The 26,176-nt window shown below is 37.8% G+C and overlaps 1 protein-coding gene across 1 annotated transcript; it reads left to right on the forward strand.

The window, feature by feature from the left end:
• Positions 1–35: 35 nt before the first annotated feature.
• On the forward strand, positions 36–26,158 carry rab44 (RAB44, member RAS oncogene family). The gene is made up of 14 exons (XM_066664039.1): positions 36–129; positions 1,763–2,173; positions 4,208–4,321; positions 7,382–7,495; positions 10,570–10,683; positions 13,045–22,440; positions 22,764–22,834; positions 23,198–23,346; positions 23,970–24,092; positions 24,178–24,259; positions 24,351–24,465; positions 24,808–24,906; positions 25,055–25,131; positions 25,863–26,158. The coding sequence occupies exons 2-14, from the start codon at positions 1,781–1,783 to the stop codon at positions 25,945–25,947; spliced, it is 10,932 nt and encodes a 3,643-aa protein (XP_066520136.1). The 5' UTR covers positions 36–129; positions 1,763–1,780; the 3' UTR covers positions 25,948–26,158.
• Positions 26,159–26,176: the final 18 nt, after the last annotated feature.

Raw genomic sequence — 26,176 nt, forward strand, 5'->3', positions numbered from 1 at the left:
GAGCTAAGAAGGAAGTGTGGTACAGATACAGCACTAAAGAAGAGCTGCCAGCATCTACTCGCTGCACTTTTTCTTAGGATGTTGAAAATGAACAGTTTCCTGAGTAAACACCTTTAAAACACATCTGGGGTAAGTTTCTACATTGTTTTTACATGTAAGGGCAACATTGAATGTTTATTTCCATTTGTGGTTCCAGATGATTGCGTTTTTGTTTGTTTGTAGTAATAGAATAGTAAGCAGTTACTTCACAATGGTTATACATTACTTGTGGAGAATGCATTATAATCAGATGTGAAATGCTAATGATCTAAATACACTGACGGCATGAAATGTTTTCACATGAAATTGCAGGTCTAGCGCAACGTCCTGAACTGCACATTTGTGGTTAATGCAGGCAAACAGATAATGTGACGCACTTGAACATTTTAGCATTGTTTTTATTTGAACAAGCATGATGAAGTGAGTGTCAGAAACAATGTAATATTTAGTAGTAGTATTCACCAAAAAAATGAAATATGATAAGCATTTTGTGACTTTTCTCTTGTGTTGTTAATTTTTCTTATACCATGGCTAGCATTTCCCAGTGTTAAATTTGGTACATAGGTTGATGGTAGGTAATGTACGTTTGTTTATTAATGACACCAGTATGTGTTACTACATTTTATTATTTTTATTAATTTATATAACACCTGAATTAGTGTAACAAATTATTGTAGTGTTGAAGTCACAAATCTACATACATCTTAGGCATATTTATTAATACTAATTTATTAATTTATTATGTTTTGGTATCACTATACAGTTCAAGGTCATGGTGGGTCTGGAGCCTACCTTGAATCATTGAGTACATGGCAATAACAAACCCTGCAATGGGTCATGATGTTTTTCATAGTTCCTGACATTTAATCCAAGCAATGGTTCTCTCGCTTTGGTCATTTAGGGTCTAATATTTCAATAATGTGGAATGTCAGAATAATACCTGAGACAATGATTTCAGTTTTTGTTTCTTTTGTTTAATTCCCAGTGGCCTCAGATATGTATGTACAAGTAGTTAGTGTTTGGTTGCATTGCCTTTAAATAGTTTTACTTGGGTCAAATATTTTGGGTAGCCTTCCACAAACTCGAATTTTGGCAAGCAAAGAGGCAATTATGCCTTTACATTTAAAAGGTTAATTAGCTTATCAGAAGCTGCTAAAGACACAAAAACATGTTCTGTATTTTTCCAAGCTATTTAAAGGCACAGTCAGCTTGTTGTATATAAATGTGTGATTCACTGAAATTTTGATATACTTCATTATAAATGAAATGTTTGCAAACTATAGTTGGAAAAATTGCTTGTGATATGGGCAAAGTAGATGTAATAAAAATCTTGTTAAAACTAATGTTTGTTGACCTGGAATCTATGGAGGGGATACATTAGTTTTAATGTCTTCAGGCTAAGTGTGTTTAGAATTATGACAAATTGTATTATAAAAGTTATATATTTGTTTGATTTTTAATACTAAAAAGAAGGTTGCTTCTGAGTTCCTAAGATGCGCAAGTGAAAATTTATACTGATTATATTTTAGACCCTTGGCCAGTACTTTAAAATTTACATAGAGGAATGTTTCAGATGTAGTGAAGCCATGAATGTTATAGAACAATGAGTCATATATCACTGAAGTAACATTTAAGCCTCCCTGGTTTCTATATTACTCAAGTTCTTGTAAAATTGTATCAAAGGAACAACTGACAAATTTTGTTCTGTTTTTACATGTTGCAGGACGAAGTGTGAAGTGTCATGTCAGACAAAAGGCAGAAACGGAATCAGAAGTTTGGTTCCTCCAGACGAAATATTAACAAAAATCCTAATAAAGACCATGAAGAGAAAGAAAGTGATAATTTCCTCCCACAGAGAGGCAATGAGCTTGAAAGGGAGAAGAAAGAAATTCAAAGCATCTCTGAAAAACCAACTTCTTTACTGCTTCAATCTGCTCTAACAACTACAGCTTACACCAGCCAGCAGATGTCTGCCTCAGAACCCCAACCACACTCCTGGTCACAGGACAGCAAGGATTTACTGGCAGACAATGAAGCAATGATTAAAAAGAGAAAAATGGGTTCAACTCGCAAGAATACCAGAGGATATAAAGGTGGTGGAATTCCAGAGGACGAACCAAAGAACAAAGGGGAGGTAAGTGAAGGGATTAGTGAAGAGTATGGAGTAAATGAACAAGTGGAGAAAAGCAAAGAAGGCTATGGACTACAAAGTCTATCAAGCTATTTCTTCAGTCAGTCTGAAAGGCAGACCAATATCACATGCCAAAATCAGGGGTCAGACTCAGCTGACAGACATCTTAATGAAAACTGGAAGGAGAAAAACACAGAGAAAGAAAACCCAATAGAAAGTCTTTCTGAAAAACCTAACCAACACAGGACCTGGATAGGATCTGTAAATTCATATGATAATTTTACGGATATTCAGATGTCACTGGATACTCACACTCATAGTGGTGGCACTGTCAACACAGCACATTATCAGGCCACTGAGAGATCTGACCCACCTTATGGAGGTAGTACTGAGGCTAAGGAAGAAGTGACAGAGGTACTGTCAATGCCTTATATGAATGAACTTGAGTCAAAAGATGGTGATGGAACTGAACTGACTCAAGATATGGTGGATAGAAATGTATGTCAAAATATGAGTACCATATTAGAAACTTCTGACCAGAAATTAGAAGTAAATGAAGGTTTGGAATGTTTTCAAGATTTTAGAAGTTCAGACAATGGAGTTGTCAAGGAAAAGTGTGAGGTAGTACATAAGGCTGAAAAAAGAAAAGAATGTAAAAATGTGGTCATAGTCCAAAACCAGTTACAGCCAATGGAACCCAACAAAATCATTACTTTTTCCACAAAACATAAAGAAAAGGCTACAGCAGACAAGCATCTTTCATATGAATTATACCTCGCAAGTCATTTATTTGATAGTGATGTTAGATTTCACAGAGATGGACAGTATGATTTTCCTGATGCAAGATATTTGACAGGAGAAAGTAGTATGGGAGAAAACCCATCCCAAAGAGAGCTGGGCTTAACAGGAAAATATGATGATGAGGAACAAGACATACGTCCACTCAAACAACTGAACTGGGTTTAATTGCTAACATCTGATTCTGATTTTAAGGAGAGTAGTGAGGATCTTACAGACAATGCAGAAATGAGAAACACAGAAATAAGTACACAAAGCCAAAGTAAGAAAAAGAAGAGATTTGGATCAACCAGAAGACCTCAAGCAGGACACAGACCAGACAGTAAAGAAGAGGAAAGAAAATGGAGATGTGTGGAAGCAACAGAAAGAATAAAACCTGAGGAAGAGAGATGTTTTGAAGCAGCTACTTCAGATTTACTTACTGTAAGTGAAATGCCATTTGGAATCACTGACCAACACTTACAAAACCAAGTTGAATCAAAAGATAACAAAATAGGATGTGAAATTATTAACACACCAACTGTCACACTGAATAATATTCATAAAATTGATAATGAAGTATGTAAAAAGGAAGCACTAGAGGAGATTTCAGAAGAATACTGGCAGTCAGTGTTGGAAGATGAAATGAGTAATGAGGCCACATTTTTGGATAAGTTGGGCTTAAAGGAAAGCAGTAATGATAAAGACAAGGAGACAATGGCAGAAATCTATGCAGGCAATGATATAGCATCTACTATTTTTGAAAAATTGAATGCTCATAAAATGAAGAAGAGATTTGGATCAAACAGAAGACCTAAAAGACAACAGGGACCTGAGGAAAGTAAATTTAAATGTGTGGATGCTACAGATCAACCTGAACATGACAAGTACGAGAGATGCTCTGAAGAAACCACTCATGAAGAAGTTAGTTCAGTCTTGATTACTAAACTACAGAGTGCTGTGACTGAGGTGTCAGTAGGCCTAACAGACACAAAGTTGGAAACAGAAATTGCTGAATCGAGACTTGCACATGAAGATTCTGAAATTATTGACACAACTCCTGTCATACTGACACATAACACTGTTCACCAGATTGACATTGAAATAATCAAAGAAGCATCAGTGGAGTGTATAGATCAGGAGCAGTTAGGTTTGGAGGATAAGACGAGTGATGAGTTCACATATTTAGATAATCAAAAAATATCAAAATTCATGGAACAAGTTCAGAATGATGAGTTCACACATGTTATTCCTCCACAGGATGTCTCCATTGCAGTTCAAGACCATGAGATGGACAATACCGGAAGTGGAAGTCCCAGTCATATCCATACTTCTTCTGCAAGTTTCGCAGTGGAACAAATTCCTGAAACAGAAGTAAGCTCAGACATTCCAGTGACAGCAGAAAATAAAAATAAATTTGGAGAGGAGAATGATGTGCATCTTACAGATAGATCCAATATTTCAAACCAAGGTAATTGCATTATAGAAAAGGATGAAAAGGGGACAATTACAGAGTTAAGAGCTGTTTCTACCGATTCTAACAATGAGGATTCAGAACAATACACATATTCTGGTATATCATCTAAAACAATAGAACTGAGTATGACTGTTAACATACAGACATCATCAGTGACTGAACACACAGATTTCAAAGAGGATAGTGGACATAGTAAAGAAGATGTAGAAATGAGCAGCACACAATTAAATAAAGAAAAATCAAGTGAGAAAAAGAAGAGATTTGGATCAACCAGAAGACCTCAAGCAAGGCACAGACCAAAGGAAAGTAAATTGAAAGGTGTGGATGCTACAGATCAACCTGAACTTGACAAGTACGAGAGATGTTCTGAAGAAACCACTCATGACGAACTTAGTTTAGACTTGATTACTGAACTACAGAGTGCTGTGACTGAGGTGTCAGTAGAACTAACAGACACACAGTTGGAAACAGAAATGGCTGAATCGAGACTTACACATGAAGGATCTGATATTATTGACATGTCTCCTGTCATACTGACAGATAACACTGTTCACCAGATTGATATTGAAATAATCAAACAAGGATCAGTGGAGTGTATAGATCAGGAACAGTCAGGTTTGGAGGATACGACGAGTGATGAGTTAACATATACAGATAATCAGGAAACACCATCAGTCATGACACAAATTACAGAATCATTCATTTCAGTCCAAGACCACGATGTGGAGAGTAGTGAAAATGGACGTCCCAGCCAAGTCCATGATGCTTCTTCAACGGTCACTATGGAAAATATTTTTGACACAGAAGATAGCTCAAATGTCCCAGTGAATGCAGAAAATGAACATATGTTTGGAGAGGAGAAAGATGTGCATCTTACAAATACATCCAACATTTCGAGTTCAGATAATGGAGTTATTGAGGAGGGTCTTAAGGAGACGATGACAGAGTTAAGAGTATGGACAACACCATTGACTGAACTTCCAGATTTCAAGAATAATAGTGTAGATGTAAGAGAAGATGTAGAAATAAGCAGCACACAGTTGCATACAGAAAAACAAGTTAAGAAAAAGAAAAGAATTGGATCAACCAGAAGACCTCAAGCAGGGCACAGACCAGAGGAAAGTAAATGGAAAGGTGTGCATGCTACAGATCAACCTGAACATGATGAGACACAGTTGGAAACAGAAATGGCTGAATCGAGACTTGCACATGAAGACTCTGAAATTATTGACACCACTCCTGTCATACTGACAGATAACACTGTTCACCAGATTGATATTGAAATAATCAAACAAGGATCAGTGGAGTGTATAGATCAGGAACAGTCAGGTTTGGAGGATAAGACGAGTGATGAGTTAACATGTTCAGATAATCAGGAAACACCATCAGTCATGACACAAATTACAGAATCATTCATTTCAGTCCAAGACCACGATGTGGAGAGTAGTGAAAATGGACGTCCCAGCCAAGTCCATGATGCTTCTTCAACGGTCACTATGGAAAATATTTTTGACACAGAAGATAGCTCAAATGTCCCAGTGAATGCAGAAAATGAAGATATGTTTGGAGAGGAGAAAGATGTGCATCTTACAAATACATCCAACATTTCGAGTTCAGATAATGGAGTTATTGAGGAGGGTCTTAAGGAGACGATGACAGAGTTAAGAGTATGGACAACACCATTGACTGAACTCCCAGATTTCAAGAATAATAGTGTAGATGTAAGAGAAGAAGTAGAAATAAGCAGCACACAGTTGCATACAGAAAAACAAGGTAAGAAAAAGAAACGAATTGGATCAACCAGAAGACCTCAAGCAGGGCACAGACCAGAGGAAAGTAAATGGAAAGGTGTGGATGCTACAGATCAACCTGAACATGATGAGACACAGTTGGAAACAGAAATGGCTGAATCGAGACTTGCACATGAAGACTCTGAAATTATTGACACCACTCCTGTCATACTGACAGATAACACTGTTCACCAGATTGATATTGAAATAATCAAACAAGGATCAGTGGAGTGTATAGATCAGGAACCGTCAGGTTTGGAGGATAAGACGAGTGATGAGTTAACATGTTCAGATAATCAGGAAACACCATCAGTCATGACACAAATTACAGAATCATTCATTTCAGTCCAAGACCACGATGTGGAGAGTTGTGAAAATGGACGTCCCAGCCAAGTCTATGATGCTTCTTCAACGGTCACTATGGAAAATATTTTTGACACAGAAGATAGCTCAGATGTCCCAGTGAATGTAGAAAATAAAGATATGTTTGGAGAGGAGAAAGATGTGCATCTTAAAAATACATCCAAAATTTCGAGTTCAGATAATGGAGTTATTGAGGAGGGTCTTAAGGAGACGATGACAGAGTTAAGAGTATGGACATCACCATTGACTGAACTCCCAGATTTCAAGAATAATAGTGTAGATGTAGAAATAAGCAACACACAGTTGCATACAGAAAAACAGAGTAAGAAAAAGAAGAGGTTTGGATCAACCAGAAGACCTCAAGGAGGGCACAGACCAGAGGAAAGTAAATGGAGAGGTGTGGATGCTACAGATCAACCTGAATATGATGAGGATGAGAGATGTTCTGACAAAGCCACCCATGACGATGTGAGTTCAGTCTTGATTACTGAACTACAGAGTGCTGTGACTGAGGTCTCAGTAGGCCTAACAGACACACAGTTGGAAACAGAAATGGCTGAATCGAGACCTACACATGAAGAATCTGAAATTATTGACATGCCTCCTGTCATACTGACAGATAACACTATTCACCAGATTGATATTGAAATAATCAAACAAGGATCATTGGAGTGTATAGATCAGGAACAGTCTGGTTCGGAGGATAAGACGAGTGATGAGTTAACATGTTCAGATAATCAAAAAATATCAAAGTTCATGGAAGAAGTTCAGAATGATGAGTTCACATATGTTATTCCTCCACAGGATACATCCACTGCAGTCCAAGACCATGAGATGGACAATATTGGAAGTGGAAGTCCCAGTCATATCCATACTTCTTCTGCAAGTGTCGCAGTGGAACAAATTCCTGAAACAGAAGTAAGCTCAGACATTCCAGTGACAGCAGAAAATAAAAATAAATTTGGAGAGGAGAATGATGTGCATCTTACAGATAGATCCAATATTTCAAACCAAGATAATTGCATTATAGAGGAGGATGAAAAGGGGACAATGACAGAATTAAGAGCTGTTCCTGCCGATTCTAACAATGAGGATTCAGAACAATACACATGTTCTGGTATATCCTCTAAAACAATTGAACTGAATATGACTGTTAAGATACAGACATCAGTGACTGACCACACAGATTTCAAGGAGGATAGTGAACATAGTAAAGAAGATGTAGAAATAAGCAATACACAGTTGCATACAGAAAAACAAAGTAAGAAAAAGAAGAGGTTTGGATCAGCCAGAAGACCTCAGGCAGGGCACAGACAAGAAGAAAGTAAATGGAAAGGTGTGGATGCTACAGATCAACCTGAACATGATGAGGATGAGAGATGTTCTGACAAAGCCACCCATGAAGATGCGAGTTCAGTCTTGATTACTGAACTACAGAGTGCTGTGACTGAGGTCTCAGTAGGCCTAACAGACACACAGTTGGAAACAGAATTGGCTGAATCGAGACTTACACATGAAGAATCTGAAATTATTGACATGTCTCCTGTCATACTGACAGATAACACTGTTCACCAGATTGATATTGAAATAATCAAACAAGGATCAGTGGAGTGTATAGATCAGGAACAGTCAGGTTTGGAGGATACGACGAGTGATGAGTTAACATATACAGATAATCAGGAAACACCATCAGTCATGACACAAATTACAGAATCATTCATTTCAGTCCAAGACCACGATGTGGAGAGTAGTGAAAATGGATGTCCCAGCCAAGTCCATGATGCTTCTTCAACGGTCACTATGGAAAATATTTTTGACACAGAAGATAGCTCAAATGTCCCAGTGAATGCAGAAAATGAAGATATGTTTGGAGAGGAGAAAGATGTGCATCTTACAAATACATCCAACATTTCGAGTTCAGATAATGGAGTTATTGAGGAGGGTCTTAAAGAGACGATGACAGAGTTAAGAGTATGGACAACACCATTGACTGAACTCCCAGATTTCAAGAATAATAGTGTAGATGTAAGAGAAGATGTAGAAATAAGCAGCACACAGTTGCATACAGAAAAACAAGGTAAGAAAAAGAAAAGAATTGGATCAACCAGAAGACCTCAAGCAGGGCACAGACCAGAGGAAAGTAAATGGAAAGGTGTGGATGCTACAGATCAACCTGAACATGATGAGACACAGTTGGAAACAGAAATGGCTGAATCGAGACTTGCACATGAAGACTCTGAAATTATTGACACGACTCCTGTCATACTGACAGATAACACTGTTCACCAGATTGATATTGAAATAATCAAACAAGGATCAGTGGAGTGTATAGATCAGGAACAGTCAGGTTTGGAGGATAAGACGAGTGATGAGTTAACATGTACAGATAATCAGGAAACACCATCTGTCATGACACAAATTACAGAATCATTCATTTCAGTCCAAGACCACGATGTGGAGAGTAGTGAAATTGGATGTCCCAGCCAAGTCCATGATGCTTCTTCAATGGTCACTATGGAAAATATTTTTGACACAGAAGATAGCTCAAATGTCCCAGTGAATGCAGAAAATGAAGATATGTTTGGAGAGGAGAAAGATGTGCATCTTACAAATACATCCAACATTTCGAGTTCAGATAATGGAGTTATTGAGGAGGGTCTTAAGGAGACGATGACAGAGTTTAGAGTATGGACAACACCATTGACTGAACTCCCAGATTTCAAGAATAATAGTGTAGATGTAAGAGAAGATGTAGAAATAAGCAGCACACAGTTGCATACAGAACAACAAAGTAAGAAAAAGAAAAGAATTGGATAACCAGAAGAACTCAAGCAGGGCACAGACCAGAGGAAAGTAAATGGAAAGGTGTGCATGCTACAGATCAACCTGAACATGATGAGGATGAGACACAGTTGGAAACAGAAATGGCTGAATCGAGACTTGCACATGAAGACTCTGAAATTATTGACACGACTCCTGTCATACTGACAGATAACACTGTTCACCAGATTGACATTGAAATAGTCAAAGAAGCATCAGTGGAGTGTATAGATCAGGAACAATCAGGTTTGGAGGATAATACGAGTGATGAGTTAACATGTTTAGATAATCAGGAAACACCATCAGTCATGACACAAATTACCGAATCATTCATTTCAGTCCAAGATCACAATTTGGAGGTGAGTGAAAATGGACGACCCAGCCAAGTCCATGCTGCTTCTTCAACTTTCACTATGGAAAATATATTTGACACAGAAGATAGCTCAGATGTCCCAGTGAATGCAGAAAATAAAGATATGTTTGGAGAAGAGAAAGATGTGCATCTTAAAAATACATCCAAAATTTCGAGTTCAGATAATGGAGTTATTGAGGAGGGTCTTAAGGAGACGATGACAGAGTTAAGAGCATGGACATCACCATTGACTGAACTCCCAGATTTCAAGAATAATAGTGTAGATGTAACAGAAGATGTAGAAATAAGCAACACACAGTTGCATACAGAAAAACAGAGTAAGAAAAAGAAGAGGTTTGGATCAACCAGAAGACCTCAAGGAGGGCACAGACCAGAGGAAAGTAAATGGAGAGGTGTGGATGCTACAGATCAACCTGAATATGATGAGGATGAGAGATGTTCTGACAAAGCCACCCATGACGATGTGAGTTCAGACTTGATTACTGAACTACAGAGTGCTGTGACTGAGGTCTCAGTAGGCCTAACAGACACACAGTTGGAAACAGAAATGGCTGAATCGAGACCTACACATGAAGAATCTGAAATTATTGACATGCCTCCTGTCATACTGACAGATAACACTGTTCACCAGATTGATATTGAAATAATCAAACAAGGATCATTGGAGTGTATAGATCAGGAACAGTCTGGTTCGGAGGATAAGACGAGTGATGAGTTAACATGTTCAGATAATCAAAAAATATCAAAGTTAATGGAAGAAGTTCAGAATGATGAGTTCACACATGTTATTCCTCCACAGGATACATCCACTGCAGTCCAAGACCATGAGATGGACAATATTGGATGTGGAAGTCCCAGTCATATCCATACTTCTTCTGCAAGTGTCGCAGTGGAACAAATTCCTGAAACAGAAGTAAGCTCAGACATTCCAGTGACAGCAGAAAATAAAAATAAATTTGGAGAGGAGAATGATGTGCATCTTACAGATAGATCCAATATTTCAAACCAAGATAATTGCATTATAGAGGAGGATGAAAAGGGGACAATGACAGAATTAAAAGCTGTTCCTACCGATTCTAACAATGAGGATTCAGGACAATACACATGTTCTGGTATATCCTCTAAAACAATTGAACTGAATATGACTGTTAAGATACAGACATCAGTGACTGACCACACAGATTTCAAGGAGGATAGTGGACATAGTAAAGAAGATGTAGAAATAAGCAATACACAGTTGCATACAGAAAAACAAAGTAAGAAAAAGAAGAGGTTTGGATCAGCCAGAAGACCTCAGGCAGGGCACAGACCAGAGGAAAGTAAATGGAAAGGTGTGGATGCTACAGATCAACCTGAACATGATGAGGATGAGAGATCTTCTGACAAAGCCACCCATGAAGATGCGAGTTCAGTCTTGATTACTGAACTACAGAGTGCTGTGACTGAGGTCTCAGTAGGCCTAACAGACACACAGTTGAAAACAGAAATGGCTGAATCGAGACTTACACATGAAGAATCTGAAATTATTGACATGTCTCCTGTCATACTGACAGATAACACTGTTCACCAGATTGATATTGAAATAATCAAAGAAGGATCAGTGGAGTGTATAGATCAGGAACAGTCAGGTTTGGAAGATAAGACGAGTGATGAGTTAACATGTTCAGATAATCAGGAAACACCATCAGTCATGACACAAATTACAGAATCATTCATTTCAGTCCAAGACCACGATGTGGAGAGTAGTGAAAAAGGACATCCTAGCCAAGTCCATGATGCTTCTTCAACGGTCACTATGGAAAATATTTTTGACACAGAAGATAGCTCAAATGTCCCAGTGAATGCAGAAAATGAAGATATATTTGGAGAGGAGAAAGATGTGCATCTTACAAATGCATCCAACATTTCGAGTTCAGATAATGGAGTTATTGAGGAGGGTCTTAAGGAGACGATGACAGAGTTAAGAGTATGGACAACACCATTGACTGAACTCCCAGATTTCAAGAATAATAGTGTAGATGTAAGAGAAGATGTAGAAATAAGCAGCACACAGTTGCATACAGAAAAACAAGTTAAGAAAAAGAAAAGAATTGGATCAACCAGAAGACCTCAAGCAGGGCACAGACCAGAGGAAAGTAAATGGAAAGGTGTGCATGCTACAGATCAACCTGAACATGATGAGGATGAGACACAGTTGGAAACAGAAATGGCTGAATCGAGACTTGCACATGAAGACTCTGAAATTATTGACACGACTCCTGTCATACTGACAGATAACACTGTTCACCAGATTGACATTGAAATAGTCAAAGAAGCATCAGTGGAGTGTATAGATCAGGAACAATCAGGTTTGGAGTATAAGACGAGTGATGAGTTAACATGTTCAGATAATCAGGAAACACCATCAGTTATGACACAAATTACCGAATCATTCATTTCAGTCCAAGATCACAATTTGGAGGTGAGTGAAAATGGACGACCCAGCCAAGTCCATGCTGCTTCTTCAACTGTCACTATGGAAAATATATTTGACACAGAAGATAGCTCAGATGTCTCAGTGAATGCAGAAAATAAAGATATGTTTGGAGAAGAGAAAGATGTGCATCTTAAAAATACATCCAAAATTTCGAGTTCAGATAATGGAGTTATTGAGGAGGGTCTTAAGGAGACGATGACAGAGTTAAGAGTATGGACATCACCATTGACTGAACTCCCAGATTTCAAGAATAATAGTGTAGATGTAACAGAAGATGTAGAAATAAGCAACACACAGTTGCATACAGAAAAACAAAGTAAGAAAAAGAAGAGGTTTGGATCAACCAGAAGACCTCAAGGAGGGCACAGACCAGAGGAAAGTAAATGGAGAGGTGTGGATGCTACAGATCAACCTGAATATGATGAGGATGAGAGATGTTCTGACAAAGCCACCCATGACGATGTGAGTTCAGTCTTGATTACTGAACTACAGAGTGCTGTGACTGAGGTCTCAGTAGGCCTAACAGACACACAGTTGGAAACAGAAATGGCTGAGTCGAGACCTACACATGAAGAATCTGAAATTATTGACATGCCTCCTGTCATACTGACAGATAACACTGTTCACCAGATTGATATTGAAATAATCAAACAAGGATCATTGGAGTGTATAGATCAGGAACAGTCTGGTTCGGAGGATAAGACGAGTGATGAGTTAACATGTTCAGATAATCAAAAAATATCAAAATTCATGGAAGAAGTTCAGAATGATGAGTTCACACATATTATTCCTCCACAGGATACATCCACTGCAGTCCAAGACCATGAGATGGACAATACTGGAAGTGGAAGTCCCATTCATATCCATACTTCTTCTGCAAGTGTCGCAGTGGAACAAATTCCTGAAACAGAAGTAAGCTCAGACATTCCAGTGACAGCAGAAAATAAAAATAAATTTGGAGAGGAGAATGATGTGCATCTTACAGATAGATCCAATATTTCAAACCAAGATAATTGCATTATAGAGGAGGATGAAAAGGGGACAATGACAGAATTAAAAGCTGTTCCTACCGATTCTAACAATGAGGATTCAGGACAATACACATGTTCTGGTATATCCTCTAAAACAATTGAACTGAATATGACTGTTAAGATACAGACATCAGTGACTGACCACACAGATTTCAAGGAGGATAGTGGACATAGTAAAGAAGATGTAGAAATAAGCAATACACAGTTGCATACAGAAAAACAAAGTAAGAAAAAGAAGAGGTTTGGATCAGCCAGAAGACCTCAGGCAGGGCACAGACCAGAGGAAAGTAAATGGAAAGGTGTGGATGCTACAGATCAACCTGAACATGATGAGGATGAGAGATGTTCTGACAAAGCCACCCATGAAGATGCGAGTTCAGTCTTGATTACTGAACTACAGAGTGCTGTGACTGAGGTCTCAGTAGGCCTAACAGACACACAGTTGGAAACAGAAATGGCTGAATCGAGACTTACACATGAAGAATCTGAAATTATTGACATGTCTCCTGTCATACTGACAGATAACACTGTTCACCAGATTGATATTGAAATAATCAAAGAAGGATCAGTGGAGTGTATAGATCAGGAACAGTCAGGTTTGGAAGATAAGACGAGTGATGAGTTAACATGTTCAGATAATCAGGAAACACCATCAGTCATGACACAAATTACAGAATCATTCATTTCAGTCCAAGACCACGATGTGGAGAGTAGTGAAAAAGGACATCCTAGCCAAGTCCATGATGCTTCTTCAACGGTCACTATGGAAAATATTTTTGACACAGAAGATAGCTCAAATGTCCCAGTGAATGCAGAAAATGAAGATATATTTGGAGAGGAGAAAGATGTGCATCTTACAAATGCATCCAACATTTCGAGTTCAGATAATGGAGTTATTGAGGAGGGTCTTAAGGAGACGATGACAGAGTTAAGAGTATGGACAACACCATTGACTGAACTCCCAGATTTCAAGAATAATAGTGTAGATGTAAGAGAAGAAGTAGAAATAAGCAGCACACAGTTGCATACAGAAAAACAAGGTAAGAAAAAGAAAAGAATTGGATCAACCAGAAGACCTCAATCAGGGCACAGACCAGAGGAAAGTAAATGGAAAGGTGTGGATGCTACAGATCAACCTGAACATGATGAGACACAGTTGGAAACAGAAATGGCTGAATCGAGACTTGCACATGAAGACTCTGAAATTATTGACACCACTCCTGTCATACTGACAGATAACACTGTTCACCAGATTGATATTGAAATAATCAAACAAGGATCAGTGGAGTGTATAGATCAGGAACAGTCAGGTTTGGAGGATAAGACGAGTGATGAGTTAACATGTTCAGATAATCAGGAAACACCATCAGTCATGACACAAATTACAGAATCATTCATTTCAGTCCAAGACCACGATTTGGAGAGTAGTGAAAATGGACATCCCAGCCAAGTCCATGATGCTTCTTCAACTGTCACTATGGAAAATATTTTTGACACAGAAGATAGCTCAAATGTCCCAGTGAATGCAGAAAATGAAGATATGTTTGGAGAGGAGAAAGATGTGCATCTTACAAATACATCCAACATTTCGAGTTCAGATAATGGAGTTATTGAGGAGGGTCTTAAGGAGACGATGACAGAGTTAAGAGTATGGACAACACCATTGACTGAACTCCCAGATTTCAAGAATAATAGTGTAGATGTAAGAGAAGATGTAGAAATAAGCAGCACACAGTTGCATACAGAAAAACAAGTTAAGAAAAAGAAAAGAATTGGATCAACCAGAAGACCTCAAGCAGGGCACAGACCAGAGGAAAGTAAATGGAAAGGTGTGCATGCTACAGATCAACCTGAACATGATGAGGATGAGACACAGTTGGAAACAGAAATGGCTGAATCGAGACTTGCACATGAAGACTCTGAAATTATTGACACGACTCCTGTCATACTGACAGATAACACTGTTCACCAGATTGACATTGAAATAGTCAAAGAAGCATCAGTGGAGTGTATAGATCAGGAACAATCAGGTTTGGAGTATAAGACGAGTGATGAGTTAACATGTTCAGATAATCAGGAAACACCATCAGTCATGACACAAATTACCGAATCATTCATTTCAGTCCAAGATCACAATTTGGAGGTGAGTGAAAATGGACGACCCAGCCAAGTCCATGCTGCTTCTTCAACTGTCACTATGGAAAATATATTTGACACAGAAGATAGCTCAGATGTCTCAGTGAATGCAGAAAATAAAGATATGTTTGGAGAAGAGAAAGATGTGCATCTTAAAAATACATCCAAAATTTCGAGTTCAGATAATGGAGTTATTGAGGAGGGTCTTAAGGAGACGATGACAGAGTTAAGAGTATGGACATCACCATTGACTGAACTCCCAGATTTCAAGAATAATAGTGTAGATGTAACAGAAGATGTAGAAATAAGCAACACACAGTTGCATACAGAAAAACAGAGTAAGAAAAAGAAGAGGTTTGGATCAACCAGAAGACCTCAAGGAGGGCACAGACCAGAGGAAAGTAAATGGAGAGGTGTGGATGCTACAGATCAACCTGAATATGATGAGGATGAGAGATGTTCTGACAAAGCCACCCATGACGATGTGAGTTCAGTCTTGATTACTGAACTACAGAGTGCTGTGACTGAGGTCTCAGTAGGCCTAACAGACACACAGTTGGAAACAGAAATGGCTGAATCGAGACCTACACATGAAGAATCTGAAATTATTGACATGCCTCCTGTCATACTGACAGATAACACTGTTCACCAGATTGATATTGAAATAATCAAACAAGGATCATTGGAGTGTATAGATCAGGAACAGTCTGGTTCGGAGGATAAGACGAGTGATGAGTTAACATGTTCAGATAATCAAAAAATATCAAAATTCATGGAAGAAGTTCAGAATGATGAGTTCACACATATTATTCCTCCACAGGATACATCCACTGCAGTCCAAGACCATGAGATGGACAATACTGGAAGTGGAAGTCCCATTCATATCCATACTTCTTCTGCAAGTGTCGCAGTGGAACAAATTCCTGAAACAGAAGTAAGCTCAGACATTCCAGTGACAGCAGAAAATAAAAATAAATTTGGAGAGGAGAATGATGTGCATCTTACAGATAGATCCAATATTTCAAACCAAGATAATTGCATTATAGAGGAGGATGAAAAGGGGACAATGACAGAATTAAGAGCTGTTCCTACTGATTCTAACAATGAGGATTCAGAACAATACACATGTTCTGGTATATCCTCTAAAACAATTGAACTGAATATGACTGTTAAGATACAGACATCAGTGACTGACCACACAGATTTCAAGGAGGATAGTGGACATAGTAAAGAAGATGTAGAAATAAGCAACACACAGTTGCATACAGAAAAACAAAGTAAGAACAAGAAGAGGTTTGGATCAGCCAGAAGACCTCAGGCAGGGCACAGACAAGAGGAAAGTAAATGGAAAGGTGTGGATGCTACAGATCAACCTGAACATGATGAGGATGAGAGATGTTCTGACAAAGCCACCCATGAAGATGCCAGTTCAGTCTTGATTACTGAACTACAGAGTGCTGTGACTGAGGTCTCAGTAGGCCTAACAGACACACAGTTGGAAACAGAAATGGCTGAATCGAGACTTACACATGAAGAATCTGAAATTATTGACATGTCTCCTGTCATACTGACAGATAACACTGTTCACCAGATTGATATTGAAATAATCAAACAAGGATCAGTGGAGTGTATAGATCAGGAACAATCAAGTTTGGAGGATATGATGAGTAATGAGTTAACATGTTCAGATAATCAGGAAACACCATCAGTCATGACACAAATTACAGAATCATTCATTTCAGTCCAAGACCACGATGTGGAGAGTAGTGAAAATGAATGTCCCAGCCAAGTCCATGATGCTTCTTCAACGGTCACTATGGAAAATATTTTTGACACAGAAGATAGCTCAAATGTCCCAGTGAATGCAGAAAATGAAGATATGTTTGGAGAGGAGAAAGATGTGCATCTTACAAATACATCCAATATTTCGAGTTCAGATAATGGAGTTATTGAGGAGGGTCTTAAGGAGACGATGACAGAGTTAAGAGTATGGACAACACCATTGACTGAACTCCCAGATTTCAAGAATAATAGTGTAGATGTAAGAGAAGAAGTAGAAATAAGCAGCACACAGTTGCATACAGAAAAACAAGGTAAGAAAAAGAAAAGAATTGGATCAACCAGAAGACCTCAAGCAGGGCACAGACCAGAGGAAAGTAAATGGAAAGGTGTGGATGCTACAAATCAACCTGAACATGATGAGACACAGTTGGAAACAGAAATGGCTGAATCGAGACTTGCACATGAAGACTCTGAAATTATTGACACGACTCCTGTCATACTGACAGATAACACTGTTCACCAGATTGACATTGAAATAGTCAAAGAAGCATCAGTGGAGTGTATAGATCAGGAACAATCAGGTTTGGAGGATATGATGAGTAATGAGTTAACATGTTTAGATAATCAGGAAACACCATCAATCATGACACAAATTACCGAATCGTTCATTTCAGTCCAAGACCACGATTTGGAGAGTAGTGAAAATGGACATCCCAGCCAAGTCCATGATGCTTCTTCAACTGTCTCTATGGAAAATATTTTTGACACAGAAGATAGATCAAATGTCCCAGTGAATGCAGAAAATGAAGATATGTTTGGAGAGGAGAAAGATGTGCATCTTACAAATACATCCAACATTTCGAGTTCAGATAATGGAGTTAATGAGGAGGGTCTTAAGGAGACGATGACAGAGTTAAGAGTATGGACAACACCATTGACTGAACTCCCAGATTTCAAGAATAATAGTGTAGATGTAAGAGAAGATGTAGAAATAAGCAGCACACAGTTGCATACAGAAAAACAAAGTAAGAAAAAGAAAAGAATTGGATCAACCAGAAGACCTCAAGCAGGGCACAGACCAGAGGAAAGTAAATGGAAAGGTGTGCATGCTACAGATCAACCTGAACATGATGAGGATGAGAGATGTTCTGGCAAAGCAACCCATGAAGATGCTAGTTCAGACTTGATTACTGAACTACAGAGTGCTGTGACTGAGGTCTCAGTAGGCCTAACAGACGCACAGTTGGAAACAGAAGTGGCTGAATCGAGACCTACACATGAAGAATCTGAAATTATTGACATGCCTCCTGTCATACTGACAGATAACACTGTTCACCAGATTGATATTGAAATAATCAAACAAGGATCATTGGAGTGTATAGATCAGGAACAGTCTGGTTCGGAGGATAAGACGAGTGATGAGTTAACATGTTCAGATAATCAAAAAATATCAAAATTCATGGAAGAAGATCAGAATGATGAGTTCACACATGTTATTCCTCCACAGGATGCATCCACTGCAGTCCAAGACCATGAGATGGACAATACTGGAAGTGGAAGTCCCAGTCATATTCATACTTCTTCTGCAAGTGTCGCAGTGGAACAAATTCCTGAAACAGAAGTAAGCTCAGACATTCCAGTGACAGCAGAAAATAAAAATAAATTTGGAGAGGAGAATGATGTGCATCTTACAGATAGATCCAATATTTCAAACCAAGATAATTGCATTATAGAGGAGGATGAAAAGGGGACAATGACAGAGTTAAGAGCTGTTCCTACCAATTCTAACAATGAGGATTCAGAACAATACACATATTCTGGTATATCCTCTAAAACCATTGAACTGAATATGACTGTTAAGATACAGACATCAGTGACTGACCACACAGATTTCAAGGAGGATAGTGGACATAGTAAAGAAGATGTAGAAATAAGCAACACACAGTTGCATACAGAAAAACAAAGTAAGAAAAAGAAGAGATTTGGATCAACCAGAAGACCTCAAGGAGGGCACAGACCAGAGGAAAGTAAATGGAAAGGTGTGGATGCCACGGATCAACCTGAACATGATGAGGATGAGAGATGTTCTGACAAAGCCACCCATGAAGATCCGAGTTCAGTCTTGATTACTGAATTACAGAGTGCTGTGACTGAGGTGTCAGTAGGCCTAACAGACACACAGTTGAAAACAGAAATGGCTGAATCGAGACTTACACATGAAGAATCTGAAATTATTGACATGCCTCCTGTCATACTGACAGATAACACTGTTCACCAGATTGACATTGAAATAATCAAAGACGCATCAGTGGAGTGTATAGAACAGGAACAGTCAGGCTTGGAGCATAAGACGAGTGATGAGTTAACATGTTCAGATAATCAGGAAACACCATCAGTCATGACACAAATTACAGAATCATTCATTTCAGTCCAAGACCACGATGTGAAGAGTAGTGAAAATGGAAGTCCCAGCCAAGTTCATGATGCTTCTTCAACTGTCACAATGGAAGATATTTTTGGCACAGAAGATAGCTCAGATGTCCCAGTGAATGCAGAAAATAAAGATAGGTTTGGAGAGGAGAAAGATGTGCATCTTACGAATACATCCAACATTTCTAGTTCAGATAATGGAGTTATTGAGGAGAAACATAAGGAGAGAATGACAGAGATCAGAGCTGTTTCTACAGATTCTACCAATGATGACTCTGAACAATACACACATTCTGGATTATTTTCTCAAACAAGTGAAATGGGTTTAATGGTTAACCTACAGGAATCACCATTGACTGAAATCCCAGATTTTAAGAACTATAGTGGAGATTATAGAGAATATGTAGAAATAAGCAGTACACAATTATATACAGAAAAACAAAGTAAGAAAAAGAAGAGGTTTGGATCAACCAGAAGACCTCAAGCAGGGCACAGACCAGAGGAAAGTAAATTGAAAGGTTTGGATGCTACAGATCAACCTGAATATAATGAGGATGAGACATGTTCTGAAGAAACCACTCATGAAGAAGCTAGTTCAGACTTGATTACTGAACTACAGAGTGCTGTGACTGAGGTGTCCCTTGGTCTTACAGACAAACAGTTGGAAACAGAAATGGCTGAATCAATAGCTGAAATTTTAAGCAATAAACAAATTGGACCTGACTTTCAGGCTGACCTGGCTGAACAGTTGCCTTTGGATTACAGCATATCCAAGGACCGACATGACCAGTCAATAATGAAAGAAGCCAGATCTGAGCCTGTCGACAGCTCAAGTGCATTCATTCACACACTGGAGTCAAACGCCTGTCAGGATAATTTAATAACAGAAAATTCAAAACATAGCACATCTGGTAAAAGGAGGAAGATGGGGTCAACCCGAAAGAGTCCTAGAAAGCAACATCATCAGGGTGAAGTAAAAAACACTATTGAAGACACAAATCATGAAACTGAATTAAAAATAAGTCAAAAAGAAAATGTGCATGTTACAGATAGATCCCACCTTTCAGGCCCAGATAATGTTGTTATTGAGGAGGATCATAAGGAGACAATAACAGAGTTAAGAGCTGTTCCTACAGATTCTACCAATGAGGATTCAGAACAGACATCACAACTGACTGATAGTAGAGATTGTAAAGGAGATGCAGAAATGAGAAGCACACATTTAAGTCCAGAAAGCCAGAGTATGAAAAAGAAGAGATTTGGATCAAAAAGAAGGCCTCAAGGACAACACAGACCTGAGGAATGGAAAAGTGTGAATGCTACGGATCAACCTGAACATGAAGAGGATGAGAGTTGTTCTGACGAAACCACCTATGAAGAAGGTACTTCAGACTTGTTTTCTGAACAGAGTGCTGTCAGTAAGGTGTCACTTGGCCTTACATACTCGGAGTTGGAAAAAGGAATGACTGAATCAAAAGATGACATTTTAGGCAATACAGAAAATAGTCATGAATTACTGGCTCCACGGGCTGAACAGTTGCCTCGGGATTACAGCATATCCAGAGACCTACTAGACCAGCCAGTAATGAAAGAAGCCAGAGCTGAGCCTGTCAACAGCTCAAGTGCATTCATTAACACGCTGGAGTCAAACACCTGTCAGGATAATCTGATAACAGATAATTCAAAACATAGCACATCTGGAAAGAGGAGGAAGATGGGGTCAACTCGAAAGAGTCCTAGAGAGCAACTCCACAGAGTTGACCCGCAAGAAACTAATGAAGAGACAAATGAAAAAGAAAACACAAATGAACATCAGTTACAACAAAGTTCCACAGTTACAGAAGAACGTAATTCAGTGGTTGAAACTATCAACTTTATTCCTACAGAGGCAACTCATGCAGAAACAACTCACCAGTGCATAGAGCAGCACTCTAATCTCTCAGAATTCATCAATATGACAGTGCCTGATCTTGAAACATTAGATAAAAAGAAAAGAAAAATGGGTTCAACACGTAAGAATTTCAAAGTGGGAGATGGAAATAATGTCTGGGAAAGAACGGGAGATATTAGACCAAGAACTGGTGAAGACACTTATACAGAAGAGACAAGGTCCATAATAATGTTCAACACTGTGCTTCACGACACAGCCTTTAAATCAGTGATTACAGCAGAGACAATGAGGCGAGATAATGAACTGCAGATTCACCACACACTTGATCCTTCAGAAGACTCACTTCTCAGTGAGATAGAGTCTGAGCTGAAGAAGTGTTATGAAAGTCCTCCAAATAACACAGCACTAACTAGCAGTGAACAGATCTCAGCCAGTCCTTTAAAAACAATGAAATACCAAGAAAATATATCAGAGATTCCACAACCAACAGTTGAGAAGTGCAAGAGTGCTCTTGAACTACCACAATCTCAAAGCTCTCAAACACACCCTGAAACAACTTCCCCTGGAAGAAGAAGAAAAATGGGCTCAACTCGCAAAACACCAAGAGACAGGAATACAGAAGAATCAGATGAGAACAGAGAAACTGAGCTGGAGAGAGGGACTCTGGTTCTTGTAAAAAGCGTTGAACCTGAGAGAGAAAACACCATGCTCAGAATCACAGAAGATACAAAGGAATCAGTTGAAATTACTTTTGAAATCCAAGCTGTCTCTCAAGTTCAAGAAACTAACACAACATTGATTGAACAACCACTTCCTGGAGAAAAACGAAAGTTTGGGTCCAGGCGCAAATGTGGCAGAAATTTTAATGAGGAAACACCTGAAGCATTGCAACCTGACCAGAAGGAAACAGAAGACGAGCTAGTGGTATGTGTCTGATATTATTTCCAGGATTTAATGGAACCGTTTCATTCTAAAATGCTGTATGAACATTTAAAACTAAATTTAAAAGACTAAACAGGTGATGTGTAACAAAAATGTTTTTTGTGAAAATGGTGCTGCTAATTTTAATAAGGTTGATGTTTCTTTTTGGGTAAGGCCCACATAACACTGTATGTCATGAAAAACAGACAAAGTTACTGTATAATGCATTCTGGAATGAAACCCTTCAATTTCAAAACCCTTTAATACTTTATAAATTTACATTTTGCCTGTTTAACTGAAAGTTAACATTTTTTTCTGTTGCACAGATTTGTGAACCAAAACCAGAGTGCACATCAACATCTCCACCACCCTCTCAACATGGCAGTACAAAAGCTAGGTATGAATGAAGTCTTAGTAGATAAAACTTTTCTTTTTGTTTTGTTCGTGGTAAGTAATTCTATATCAGCATTACATTTTGACTTGGATCAAGCAAATCTTTCATGCAATATGTATATTGTGCAAGGTGTTGACATTAAATAGGTTTAGCAAAGGGTAATTTGGGTAGTACCATAAACAAACTACCTGTGATCTCTTAAAAAAAATTAAAAAGTGGTTTGTTTATGTGAAGACGTGTTTAATGCTTTAAAGAACCTTCTCAAAAGGTATATTCAGATAATTAAAGAAGCTTACTAGAAACAGTTTAGCATTCTGTTTAGTTGTCAGGTAGTAACAAGAGTGTCTGCCTGATTTTTTCCTACAGCACACATACCGAACAGGTGGAAAAATCTGAGTCTGATGTATCTACAGAGGCAGGCCTTGTCTCCTTGGATGATCTCAGACATTCTGCACCCTATAATGGGATCACTGGAAGAAGAGAAAAGATAGACTTTGAGAAATGGAATGAGCCAAGTAAGAATGTAAAGAGACCCAGAGTGAAGCAGATGGCATGCTTTTGTTTGGGATAATTTTTAGGCATATACAATATTCTAATTCATGCTGATTTTTTCAGTTAACCAGAAAATTTTACTTGTCCAATATGTGTTTCTCCAGCTTTATGCTAGAAATATGAGATTGTTACGGAACTAAAATGTTAGCATCATGCAAATAATTTAGCCCTCTTATAAGTGACTTACACCTTGCCACAACTGTATTCTCATTAACATTTTATATTTTATAATTTGCATTCATTTTTATCTGGATATTTCACTTAAGATTTGATGTCAACTTTTGTAACTTGAAGAATTTTGGATGTTTTATTAGATTCTTACAATTTATTTACATATATTACATTTTAACAGAATTCTCAGCATTAAACAGACTTCAGTTAAAATCATCTATATCTGGACATAGCTAAACTTTGTTATATTTCATTTACAGTTTCCTAGTGTGCTTCTAATTATATTTGAGCTGTAAAATTGCAAAAATCTAGCATTTCAGGACCTGTTAAAACTTTGATCTGCAAACAGATATATATATTTTTTTATTTAAAACCATTAATTCCAAACATTTGCAAAGTAAATATATTTGTTTAGTTACAGACTTTGGCGTAGTTGTGTATAATGTGGTGATTGTGGGAAACTGCAACGTGGGCAAGACATCATTCATTAAACGCTTCCAGAATGGACACTTCAGCCGAGATTACAGTTCTACCATTGGTGAGTCTAAGGATTCAGCATAAACAGTTTGTATTCAAACTGTAATCCATTGCTCAGAAGTTTTTGTATGTGTGTTTATTTTCAGGTGTTGACACCTGTGTTCACACATTTACACTGGGCAACAAAACTGTTAAGTTGAATATTTGGGACACAGCTGGACAAGAGAGGTAAGACATCAACTAACAGAATGTATACATGAGGTTAAAATAAGTCTATTGAATGCATATGCATGTTTATTGATTGAAATATCTTCATCAGGTATCACAGCATCACTAAACAGGTGTTCCACAAGGCCCAGGGTCTCCTTCTGATGTATGACATCACATCCTATCAGAGTTATTGTGCTGTACGCAATTGGATCTCACAGATTGAGGTTGGCTTATTCATTATTACAATCAATAGGAAAATAGTTAATTCACTGTATTATTTGAGATGTCATAGATACTGTCATGGGAAACGTTGGGCACCCCTGGTCGAATAATATGTGAAACACAAGTACAAATCCTTTACAAAGAACACTCTTTGCACATGTTAATTTATTTGTAAACTTTTATATTTAAGAAAAAATATATAAATATTAGCTTGTCATATAGGGTACATTTAAGGTTTTATATTTTTTAATTATATTCTAATATACTATTTATATTATAAACTCTACAAATCAAGAGAAATACCCCCCCCCCCCAACCCATTAATCAACTGTGATCTTGAACAGGAAAGGGCTCCTGCTGATGTTATCATGATGTTACTTGGCAACAAGAATGACTGTGCAGAGCGAGAAGTTCAGCTCCAGGAAGGGGAGGCTCTGGCCAAGGTATTGTGACATCACTTGACTGCTGTTAATAACTGGGTTGTTTTTTTTGTTTTTTGTTTTTTGTTTTTTTAACGTGATTCAGTTTCTTGTCTATATAAGATATAAGAAGAAATTTTTGTGTGATATTATGTCATTTTCACCACTGCAGGAATATAAAATTAACTTCCTGGAGTGCAGTGCTGCAACTGGCCAGAATGTGTTAGAATCTATAAAGACTCTAGCTTGGTAAGTAACTCACATGCAGATCTCTCTTTTATAATTAAGACCTTGCTTTTTGTTTGTTTGTTTGTTTGTGTGTGTGTGTGTGTGTGTGTGTGTGTGTGTGTGTGTGTGTGTGTGTGCATAGATAATTCACTTTCATGAAGAAGGGAAAAGTCAAGGTTTCAAAAATGTGAGACAGAAATTATTTTGAAAATGTAGAGAAAATGGAACAAACACAGGAGACCTGGTAGAGAATTAACCTCATCAGATAACACTGATGCACTGATAGGACAGATAACAGAAAATCCAGCTGCACTCTTACTTTAGATTTGAATAAATACATCTATCTGCACTTTCAGTGTAAGTAGATGGATGAAATATGATTTTGTGAGCTGATGAGTCTAAATTTGTAATTTGAATGACAGATTGTGAGAGGCAGAACAAATAACCTACTTGAGTAACCTAATCTCAAGACAAGGGTGCTTAAAAATATGTCAGAAAGCAATTCTTCTGAAAAGAATAGAAGTTACAATCAAGGCAATTTATGGACAAACTACATATTGGAAAAAAATATGTTATACTGTATTTATTTTAGTAGAAACTTCTGTGTAATGAAATGTCTTTTTATGATGTTTGTGATATTGAAAAATATAAAGCTTATGTTAAGTCTTAACTGGAAATTACAGAAGTGATGGTTGGTGTCGGAACTTCTGCACAGTACTTTACATGTGTAATAACAATGTGCTTACCTCTAGGCTATTGGTGAAACAAAAAGTGAGAAGAGAAGAAGAACTAACAGTATTACAACCCAAACCACAGAAAAAGTCAGGGTGCTGTTAAAGAACAAACACAGGCCATTGTCCATACACTTTATGAAACTTACAAATTATGTGCAAAGACAAATATATTACTTTACTTTACATTACTTTAAGAAATTTTAAAAGACTGTTCCTGAATTTATAATATTTATAATATACATTCACTGTTATCAAGTTGTGCTAAATTCTTATATAAATAATATGCATTATTAATCAGCTATTCTTTATATGCTTTGTGCTTATTCTATAAA

Source organism: Hoplias malabaricus, chromosome 3 (genome assembly GCF_029633855.1).
Source record: "Hoplias malabaricus isolate fHopMal1 chromosome 3, fHopMal1.hap1, whole genome shotgun sequence".
Lineage (NCBI taxonomy): Eukaryota > Metazoa > Chordata > Actinopteri > Characiformes > Erythrinidae > Hoplias > Hoplias malabaricus.

Coding starts and splice junctions, on each gene's coding strand:
- rab44 (XM_066664039.1), top strand. CDS start 1,781: ATGTCAGACAAAAGGCAGAAACGGAATCAGAAGTTTGGTTCCTCCAGA. Junction 7,496..10,569: donor AACAAATTCCTGAAACAGAA/GTAAGCTCAGAC, acceptor ATTCCTCCACAG/GATACATCCACTGCAGTCCA. Junction 23,347..23,969: donor TGAGAAATGGAATGAGCCAA/GTAAGAATGTAA, acceptor ATATTTGTTTAG/TTACAGACTTTGGCGTAGTT.